The sequence below is a fragment of the Dasypus novemcinctus genome, chromosome 3 (assembly GCF_030445035.2).
Source record: "Dasypus novemcinctus isolate mDasNov1 chromosome 3, mDasNov1.1.hap2, whole genome shotgun sequence".
In the NCBI taxonomy this organism is placed as follows: domain Eukaryota; kingdom Metazoa; phylum Chordata; class Mammalia; order Cingulata; family Dasypodidae; genus Dasypus; species Dasypus novemcinctus.
In genome coordinates this window covers 75,589,063-75,600,626 of record NC_080675.1, presented here as the reverse complement: position 1 = coordinate 75,600,626, position 11,564 = coordinate 75,589,063, and the positions used below count along the sequence as shown (strand labels likewise).

Sequence of the window (11,564 nt, the reverse complement as noted above, 5' to 3'; positions counted from 1 at the left end):
CCCACTGCACATACAGCATGACAGATATTACAGTGATGAAAGGCAAAATATAAAAAAAATTTTTTTTAATTTTTCGTTTTTTAATATCCCAATTTTTTTTACTTATTTTACTTTCAGTTTTTCTAGATTATTATGTATTTTATTTCTTATGTTTAAACCTATCATTATTATTTCATTTTCCTAATAATTGCATTTGGCAATATTCTGGGCTTCATTTTTGAAGATGTTTTGGATCACAGAAGGGTTACAACTATGGCAGGGGAGGATCATTGGTGTGGGGTGTCAGTTGATGGGGAATACATAGGAGAAAGTTCACCTGGGCCTACCTATAAGGTATGTAAATGTGCTCAAGTGTTCATGGGGCATTGCCACAGTGGGTAGAGATCCACACAACAACTGAAAGAATACTGAATTCCCATCCTGGGGAGTTCTGCCACATTCTCTAATGGAACAGCAATAATCACCAAGTACAGGGGCAATGACCAGTGTCCATTGATGTGCCCTTGATATTTATGACTATCCTTATGAGCCTTGTTCCTGAAGTTGCAACGTAGCCTAGTGTTGTATGGTCTCTAAGAGTACCTCCTGAGAGTCTCCCTGTTGCTCAAATGTGGCCTGTCTCTGAGCCAAATTCACCATATAAATGCACTACCTTCCCCCCAGCATGGGACATGACTCCAGGGTAAGAGACTCCCTGGCACTGAGGGATTACTACCAAACACCAACTAGCATTGCAACTGGAAAAAGACCTTGAATAAAAGGAGGGAAAGGTAAAGAGAAATGAGTTTATATGGCTAAGAGAATTCAAAATTAGTTGGGAGGTCGTCTTAGGAATAACACTTATGCATGTCTCAGCAGGATCTCATAGACAGCCAAAGTTGATACTACCCCAAATAGTGGGGCTTCTGAGGGCTCTGGAGACACTCAGGTCCTATGGTCATGAGAGATAGCTCCAGAGGTTGGTGCCTCACCAGTGGCCCTATTTTGGAGTTTATACTCCCTAGTAAGACAGAGTTGACTCAGATATGACTTCTCTACACCTGCTTCTTCTGTCCCCTTTATTTTTTTTTTCTTTCTTTTCTTTTAAATGTTACATTAAAAAAATAAGAGGTCCCCATATACCCCCCACCCCACCCACGCCACCTCTCCCACATCAACAAACTCTTCCATCATTGTGGCACATCCACTGCACCCGGCAAATACATTCTGGAGAACTGCTGCAGCACATGGACAGTGGTCCACATTGTAGTCCACACTCTCCCATAGCCCACCCAGTGAATCACGACAGGACACACAACATCCAGTATCCATCCCTGCAGCACCACCTAGGACAACTCCAAATCCTGAAAATGCCCCCACGCCGTATCTCTTCTTCCCTCTCCCGACCATCAGCAGCCACCGTGGCCACCCTCTCCACATCACTACTACAATTTCTTCCCTTACTAGTCACAGTATTTCCCCAGCAGAACTTTATTTAAAGCCATAGTTGGTGCTGGAGTTGGTAGGTATACATCCAAGAGACTTGAATCTCTGGGATGTCCATGTGCCAGCTGGGCACTGAGCCTCAGTAGAGTTGCAACACCTACTCTCCAGGTAATTGGACTCACCCAGGACAACTAACAAGGAGGTAAGGATGAATAACCACCACACCAAGGAACCGAGAGAGTCTACAACTGCAAGCAAGAGAGGCCCATCCATCAGTCATATGAGACTGAATCCCCCTCTCAATTAGAGGTGGAGTACGCATCACCATCCCAGAATTCTCAGGATTGGGGAATAAAATATGAACTAGAGTGGGCTTACTATATTCTACTATAGACTTATTGTGATTCTAGCAATGGAAGAAATTATATCATTGATGTGGAGACAGTGGCCACTAGAGGTGCTGAAGTCACGGAGAACAAAGAAGTATAATACGGGGGCAATTTCAGTGCTTGGAATTGTCTTGAGTGACATTGCAATGACAGATACAGGTCATTATATATATGGCCATAACCTATAGAATCGAGCTTAAGAGAGTGTAAACTATAATCCATGATTGGGGGCAATGTTCCAAAATGTGTGCATCAACTGCAGTGAACGTATCACACTAATGAAAGAAGTTGTTAATGTGGGGAAGGGTGGCAGGTTTGGGGAGTGTAGCGTATGAGAATCTCTTATATTTTTTTATGTAACATCTTATGTAATCTAAATAACTTTTAAAAATAAAAAATATATTTAAAAAAACAAAAACATAACAAGCAAACAGGGAAACGGACTTGGCCCAGTGGTTAAGGCGTCCGTCTACCACATGGGAGGTCCGTAGTTCAAACCCCGGGCCTCCTTGACCCGTGTGGAGCTGGCCCATGTGCAGTGCTGATGTGCGCAAGGAGTGCCCTGCCACGCATGGGTGTCCCCTGCGTAGGGGAGCCTCATGTGCAAGGAGTGCACCCCGTAGGGACAGCTGCCCAGTGCAAAAGAAAGTGCCGCCTGCCTAAGAATGGCGCCACCCACAAGGAGAGCTGACACAACAAGATGACTCAACAAAGAGAGACACAGATTCCCGTGCCGCTGACCACAACAGAAGTGGACAAAGAAACAGGACACAGCAAACAGACACAGAGAACAGACAACTGGGGAGGGGGCTGGGGGGGGGAAGGGAAAGAAATAAATAAACAAATCTTAAAAAAAAATAGTAATCCTTTAAAAAAAAAAAAAAACAAGCAAACAGACAAGGGAGCCATCTGGAGGATGGGGGAAGGGGGGCGGGAGGAAGCCCCGCGGGAGTTTAAACCTGAAAAGTTAGCAAGCAGTCCCAGATTCTTATCAGAGCAGGATTCTTGGTGACACTCTTCCCTGCAACATGGATAAAAACCACCTGCAAACAGTATAGACATGTCTCTCTTCTGCGTGAAGACAGTCATGCAGAGTTGCCGTCTATGGACCAGGACCCAGTTTTTGGCCACTTCAGGAGCCCAGCCATGACGGTACATCTTCCCTGCTCTTTTGGATTCTTTGTGCTAGTAGGTGACAAGGTGATGTGCCTTTTCTGGACTCTTTATTCTATACAGTAAAGGAATCATTTGCTGAAAGTTTCTGTGTTCCCTGAACCTGCATTCCCACTACACATCGTTGTAGTAACTCACTCTACAGTGAGATATAGTGATTTCATTGTTCAATTCCAAATATTTTGTACTTTTATTGAGGTTTCTTAATTTATGAATAAATCAAACCTAATTGTTTAGTTTCCAAACAGAGTGGTGTAACAATAACAGAGCAGTAGGTTTGAGTTTTTTATCACCACCCTGGGCCAGCAATTCTAAACAATGTCAGTGATAAAATATTCCAACTCATAAAAATATTTTCATTGTTCTAAGATCTAAACAATTGCTATGGTTATCTCTGAGTTTTAATCTTCCAAGTAGCACATTGTTATTATTTATCCTTTAATAAACATTGTGTTCTACATGGAACTTAATTCAGAGAACAACCAGTATTCAGCCAGCCTGGACACGAACACTGCTACACCCTTGCATTTTGAAGGTATCTTAGCAAGACTTTCGGAATTATTTTAACTCCCTTGCGGAGTAGTTTATGCCTTCAACATCTGTGGCACTACAAAATGGTTTTAGTTTACCAGGCTGGTATGATAAATACCACACAATGGGTTGGTTTAAACAACAGGAATTTATTGGCTAACAGTTTCAGAGGCTGGAAGGCTGGTTTCCTCTGGGGGTTAGCATTTTGCTGGCCAACAGTCCTTGGGTCCCTTGACTTTTCCATCACGTAGCGATATCCTCGCCTCTCTCTTCTGGTTCCCGCTGAATTTCAACTTCCAGCTGCTCCTCTCCCCCTGGTTTTTGCTCTATTTCTGTTGTTTTTTTTTTTTTTTGTGCATATAAAAGACTCAAGTAACCCAGATTTTAATATTTTAAAAAACAGCAAAACAGTATGAGTTTTGAAGTGTAATTTTTTTGTAAGTGGAAATATTAGTTCATACATGAGCTCTATTGAATTTGAATATTATTAATTGAAATTTATTTTTCTAAGTGATAATCATTTTGAAACTAAAGAACTGAGAAAATAAATCATTACATCAATGGTACAATTTAGAAGTTCTTCCTAGAGTGAAGTTTTAGTTGACGTTAATGAGAACCAAAACAGTTTCAAAACAGTTTCAAACAGTTAAATCAAACAGCACAGATAAACTGCAGAGAAGGCAGGCCATTAATTAATGCAAAAATAACATATAAGGAAATGGATATTTATGTAGGAAAAAAGAATCAAATTTCAAAGAATGCCAGGAAAACAAAAGATGCTGAACAAAAGAAATAAAAAGAAATCAAAAGCACATAGTTTTTGTTTTTTGTTGTTTTTAAACATATCTTTCTAAAAGGGCAATGTTAAAACGTCATGATTGCTTTCACCAAAAACTGGACATTGTTCTAAATAAATGGATCAAATAATGTTCATCATTATTCAGGATTTTCTCTAATTTTTTGAGAAGAAAAACTTTGAAGGTTTTGACTAAATGTAATAGAAATTTATCTTGAATTTTCTGGTTTATATATTTTGGTGGAAATTTTTTTACCAAGAATCGATTTGAAAGATGTTATAATCAGTCCTGAGGAAACAAAGACATAGACATGGTATTATGGATCTTTACCACTTTCTTTATGTTTAAGATTTTTCCTATTTGTGTATCTGTTGCTTCAAGTGAAACTTTTAGAAATTAATAAAGTATTTCTTAAACCTACTATAAACAGATAGACTGACATACCTAATTACACTGTAAGAACAAGAGTGTGTGAAAAGTTTGTTTTATGAAGCCAAATTTGCAGAAGGCTCAGAAACGGTAAATGAGATGTAATTGTTCCTTATTTATTGGTAATAGACCAATAAATAGATGTTTTTCTATTATCAAAACATGCACTAAAATGTATTAATACAGTTTTTCCCTTGTCCTGTTTTTCAGTTTTTTATTGTTTCAATTTGTTTTTTTGCTTTTTTCCATCTTTCTTACCTTCTATTTGATTGATCAATTTATTGCATCCTTTTTCTTCTATTGGTTTAGAAGTTACACATCTTGGTCTAAAAGTTATATATCCTGGTTTTGGTCTTTCATAATCATTAACATTTAAAAACTGTGTTTTATATTGATCTAACAAAGCCTAAAGTTATTATTTCAATCCATCTTTCAAATGCTTTAGCATTACTATTTATGTTTTTCTGTTTCCTTAGGGAAAGAAAGTCTCCCAAATTTCCCAATAAGTCCCATCTTCAACCCAAATAATTGGACTTCATGCCACTATAATCCATAGGAGGGGAAGAAAAAAGTCTGCATTTATTTAGTAATGTAACTTCACTGTTGCACAGCTAGATAATCACTAGATTAAATATTTAATCTAGACCAGCTGTAGTTCTTTTGTTCTTGTTTTTTTATTCTGTAGTTGTTTTTACAGACTAAAGAAAGGAAGATTGGGCAGAAGAAAATGTTTTAATTGCATAAGGTAAACTATTAAAAAGCAAACCAGAGTAACAGAAAAATCCGTAGCATTATTTAATAAAATGCTGAAGACCAAATACAAAGTATGAGTACATAAAATATGTATACTCAAGAGACATGATAAACAAAAATAAAAATGCAAAAAGAGGCTAGAAAGCAAGTAATCCTAAATTAAGTCAGTATTGTTTGAAAAGTAACTGAAGAAAATACCAATTTCTTTAAAATAAAACAAAGCATTTTAAACTATAGTGTTTAATTTTTAAGTCAATGAGTACATTTGTTTTTATCACTATTTAGATGCCAACCAGCACACCTAAGATTAGGTATTACCTAAGTACTATCTAAGTACTTAGTATTACCTTAGTAATACTAAGATAGTATTACTTAAGATTAATGTTTAGGTAATACTACTGGAGATCTCACTCCAATAACATCTTTCACTATGTCCTTTGAACTATTTTTTCTAGGGTAGAGCAGGGGGTCCAATTTGATGTATGCATAAAATGTCACCAGGCCAAAGCACTTGAGTTTTATTGTGAAAGCAAAGGGGAGTGACGTCATCAGCTTTGCATTTCAGAAATAACACTTTTGATGCAGTGTGGAAAGTGAATCTAAGAAAGGGAAGAATGGAGAAGAGGAGACTGAGGAAAGCAATTAAGAGGCTGTTTCACCAAACCATGTGTGATGATGAAGACAGATGTTTTATTTCCTAGGCTGTTATTAAGTGAGCTTGGTGGCTTACAACAGAAATTTATTGTCCCACAGTTTTGGAGGCTGAAAGTCCAAATTCAAAGCGTTGGCAAGACTGTTACCTCTGAAACTGTGAGGCTGAATTCTTCCTACCTTCTTCCTGGCTTCTGGTGGTTTGGTGGCAATCTTTGGCATTTCTTGGCATTCCTTGGCTTGAAACTACAGCACTTGTATCTGCCTCCATCATCACATGGCACCATCCCCTCTTGTCTGTGTCCAAATTTTCCTCCACTTATAAGGACATCAATAATACTGATTTAGGATGGACCCTAATCCTGTTTGGCCCATTTTAGTCTCCAACTGCTAAAAGAAATACCATACAATAGGTTGGCATAACAACAGGAATTAGCTCACAGTTTTAGAGGCTAGAAGACTTGCTTCTTCCTGGGGTCAATATATTCTGCTGGATGGCAATCTTTGAGGTTCCTTGGCTTTTCAAACACATGGCAATGCATGTGGTGGCATCTTCTCCTTTCTCTTCTGGATTCCACTGACTTCCAGCTTCTGGCTACACTCTGTGGCTTCTCTCTCTGTGGCCCTCTCCATATGACCTCTGGTAATGGGATTAAGACCCATCCTGATGATGATGGACAACACCCATCCAAAAAACAGAGTGTCTACAACTATAAACAAGACAGTTCCATCTATCTGGTCCATGGAATCTAAGCTCCCTCTCCATCTGAAAGAGTGGGCATCACCATCCCAAAATCCGGAAGACCGAGGAATGAACAAACATAAGTGGAGAATGCACCTATGGACTTAAGTAAACTTCCAATTATTCCTGCAATGGAAGACCTTGTAACACTGATAAAAAGATAGTGGTCACCAGAGGTTCTGAGGGGAGGGAGAGGGAAGAATAAGTGGACTATGAGGTATTTTGGGGACACTGGAATTGTACTGTACAACATTGCAAAGATGGATACAGGCTATTATATATTTTGTCAAAACCTATAAAATTATGCAATGCAAAGTGTAAACTATAATGTAAAATACAGTCCACGGTTAATAGCAATTCTTCAATACGTGTTCATCAATTGTAACAAATGTACCACACTAATGAAAGATGTTAAGAGGGGACAGTGTGGGAGGGGAAGTGTGGCGTATATGGGAATCCCCTATATTTTTGATGTAACATTTATGTAATCTAAAGCTTCTTTAAAAATAAAAAATTAACTAAAAAAAAAAAGTACAGAGATCCTATTTGGAATGAGGGAAATGTTATGGTAATAGATGGTGGTGACTGGAGTACAACATTGTGAACACAATAGCACTGAAATATATATCTGAATGTGAAAGAAAAAAAAAGACCCATCCTGATTCATTTGGGCCACACCTGAACTGAAGTAACCTCATCAAAAGGTCCTATTTACATCCACAGGAATGGATTAAGAATGTATTTTGGGGAGCAGATGTAGCTCAAATAGTTGAGCACCTGATTCCCATGTACAACGTTCCAGGTTCGATGCCCAGTACCTAAAACAAAACAAATGAAAAAAGAAAGTCTCATTGGGTAGCAGATATAGCTCACTGGTGAGTGCCTGCTTCCCATGTACGAGCTCCTGGGTTCAATCTCCAGTACCTCATATATATTTTTTCTGGGATACATTACTCCAAGCCACAACAGCCCTGTCCTAACTATTCACATCCTCACAGACCTTATTTCCAAATAAGATCACATTCACAGAACTGAGAGTTAGAATGTGGACATTTTTTTGCGAAACATAATTCAGCCCATAAAAGTAGAATAAGCAGTAAGATGGTGAAAGGTATTAAATAAGAGATATTACAGTCATATACTAAGGACGTTGAGGAAAGTAAATTGAAAATGATTCCTTGGTGCTCTGCCTGGAGAAGTAAATACATTAGATGTAGTCCCTAAACTAGGGAATACTAGAGGGGAGAGTTTATGCACTGGGGAACTGGATATAGAGATGTCAGCTCTGTTTTGGAATCAGCCAATAAAGAACAAACGTATCCTATTACCCCAAAATAGTACTATAATTGATGGGGCTTAAGGTCATTTTTAGAGATGAGGCCTTTAGAGGTGGTAGTTTCAGGAATGAATTCTAAAACAACATTTCTAGACATACCTAAACCTCTCAGCTGCTGCTAATAATTTAACAAGTATTCTTTATCAATCCTAAATTCATTAAAAGGAGTAAGTGTTTCTTTCAACAGTCTATTTAAATAGTAGGCTCTAAATTATAGACCAAAATGATCCCGGTTGATTTATTTTAAATGATAAGGCTAAAAGGGTATGATTATATAGTTCTTCATCCTTATCCCTTAAATAGAGGCACTTAGCACTTTCAGCTGCAACTGATTTAGAAGCAGATGACAGTTTAGGGGTAAGTGCCTACACTATCACTCAAGACAAGAGACAATAGCATTCTTAAAGGACATAACTTAGGGGCTAGACAATTAAATATGTAACATCATCATCGGGACTTTCCTCATTGCAAAACATATGAACTCCAAAGTACAATTTCCTTACAACAAAATTATAACTATTTTGGGGGTGATGAAAATTTTCCAAAATTACTTGTGGTGATGGTTGCACAACTCTGTGAATATACTAAAAACACCAAATTGTACATGTTAAATGGGTTAAGTATATGGTATGTGAATGAGATCTCATTTAAAACTGTTATAAAGAACAATAACTTGCCTAATCTACTAATAGCAGATTTTAAACGCTCTAATTTTACATTTTACATTTACATTTGGCTTCTCAGGCTTTCCTAGATTTCAAAATAAGCAGAAAAGCAGAAAAAAAAGATGATATTTTATTGGTTTTAGTCCTAGTATAGTTCAAGTGAAGTAAAAATGAAACAGAGCAATTTTTAATCACAGAGAATATAATATATATGCAAGTTTTCAAAGTTTCTGCTGTTTCAAAATCATATGATAGTGTTCATGCAAATATAAGCATCAAAACTGTCCTTCCAAACATACAACATAGCACCACCTTTTATTTGCAGTACTTGAAGTAAATTTCATTGTCAAAACATATCTGGCTTTAGCAATGTAAACATGTGCTACAAGTAAACTTTAAAAGGGAAAAGTAAATGATATTAATGAATAAATCAAAATAGAGCTAAGCATCACACATGATATAATCAAACAAAATATTATATAATACTGTTTCAACAAGAAGCACAACTTAATAAAATTTCACAAAAAGAAGGAAGCAGAAACAAAAAGTAATGTGTAAACTCCCAAAATAGTGTTAAAATACTGAAGGACATAATATAAAATTTACCTCAGAAAAACAAAGGGAAACAAACCATGCAGTGAAAACCATATTTGGTTTAGTATATAACAGTCATATACTGCAAATGCCTTTCTAAGATACATTCCAACAAAATGGTTTATTTTCTACCTTCCTTTTTAAAAAAAAATTAGTGTTTAATCTCATATGTTGGGTATACTTTGTGGAAATTTCACATTTATTGTCAGTTGTGTGGTTTCTGCTCCCCAAAAAACTTTTCATCTCTAAACTAGTTCTACTTTCCCAAATGAACAAAAACATTAAATTATCTTCATGAAAATCATCATAAAGTCAAATAATTCCCAAACAAATCATCATAAAAAATAAATCTGCCTTAACAGAATAAGTACAGAAAAGTAAACACATAAGTGCTGAAAATCTTAGAAAAAAAACTCAATGAATAAGCAAAAATGTTCACATTTATCATTACTATTGATTTTACTTTCTGGCTAAAATTAAGAAAGAAGTTTTCAAAAAGTCAGCAAGGACATTCAGTGCCACTTTGGATTTGTCTGCAATATACAAACGAGTTATGTCTCTGTAGTACAAGCAGACTCTATTTTTACTCTTAAAAGTAATTAAGTTATAAAGACTTCAAACTTCTAAAACCAGTTATAATACTGTGGCAAGCAAAACAAATTTGTTCTTATTGCTCTTATTATGGTCAAGCTTAATCTACAAACGTGAACATTTTTTCATATGTTGTCGTCTCAAACCATACTAATACAAACGAGTCTAGATATCTCTGATGGTTTCCACAGATGAATTGAAAAAAAGGAAAGAAAAAAAAAAAAACTGTCATATTATTCCATTTTCCTAAAGTGGCCTTAACATGTTTAGCCTTTCAAGCAGCACTTGACACAGCAAGTTTCTTCAGGTGATCCATAAACACTTGTAAACTAACATCATCTGTAAGAATTGGTGCTCCAGACTCCTAGAGGATAGGAAAGATATTTGCTATGATTAAAACATAGGATGATACTGTGGAATGTAAAGCAATGTATAAGCAAATGTAAATGTTTAAAATAGAAAAGGAAATCATTTTAAGTAGAATGTCTATGATATTCTATACCCAACTAAATCTTTAAAGTAATAAGGTGATTATTCTGTCCTGAATATATTGAGTTTTGTGTTTTTGGGGGGGCGGGGGGGTTCTGTTGTTGTTTTGTGTTGTGTTGTGGTTTTTTTTGTATTGGTGTTTTTATCATTACTTTGGAATAAATCTCCCGAAGTTAGATTATTGCTGAATGTTTACTAATATAAAATGCCAATTGTATATATCTTAGCAGAAATGCCAGTTGGAAGGAAGTGAATTTGTAAGTTTATTTTTAAATGAATTATGCTTTATCAAGTTTTCAAATTATTTTAATTGATTTCTGCAGGTTCTGAGTAATTGACAACAGTTAGGAAAATTCCCAATTTCTATTTTAATTAAGAAAAAAATGGGTTGACAGAATGGCTTTGCTAAATCTAATCAATTAATAATCAAATATTACGGTGGCAAGAAAAAGTATTTCTAAAATATTTCCTATCTAGATTTCCTATGGTGATAAAATTTTTAAATTTTTCATCTGATACTCAAATTCTAATTTATTAATAAAGATGAAAAAGACTAAAATAGGGAAATTAATTTTCAGAGGAGATCAGCAAGTTAATAGAAAATGTGAGATGAGAATTCATAGCTCTTATGGTTCTAAGTCTAGAACAGCAACAGCCATGCCATAACCTCTCCCGAATGAAGGAAAATCAATTTTATCATGTTTTCATATGCTAATTCATAAGTGCTTGAAAAACCTGATCATAATGGGAGGCAACAGCACTAGGACTAATAACACAAATCTGGATCCAGACTGGGCTCAAATCCTGGCTCTGCCACTTACATCTATGTGACTTTGAGAAAGTTACATAACCTCTCTGTGTTTTATTACTGTCATCTGTAAAATAAGGATAATAACAAGACCTATCCCACACAGTTGTTTTAATAATTAAGTTAGTTAAATTGTGAAAGCAATTTAGAACAAATTGGCACAATAAGCATGCAACATGTTTTAGCTATTT

General features: G+C 36.1%; 1 protein-coding gene across 1 annotated transcript in view; it reads right to left on the bottom strand.

Annotated features, from left to right (window-relative positions):
* Positions 1 to 10,216: 10,216 nt before the first annotated feature.
* The window catches only part of SEC23A (SEC23 homolog A, COPII coat complex component), a 90,391-nt gene continuing 89,043 nt past the window's right edge, over positions 10,217 to 11,564 (bottom strand). The window contains 2 exon segments of the mRNA XM_058293538.2: positions 10,217 to 10,377; positions 10,380 to 10,440. Of these exon segments, the coding sequence (XP_058149521.1) occupies positions 10,343 to 10,377; positions 10,380 to 10,440 (96 nt within the window). The 3' untranslated portion in view covers positions 10,217 to 10,342.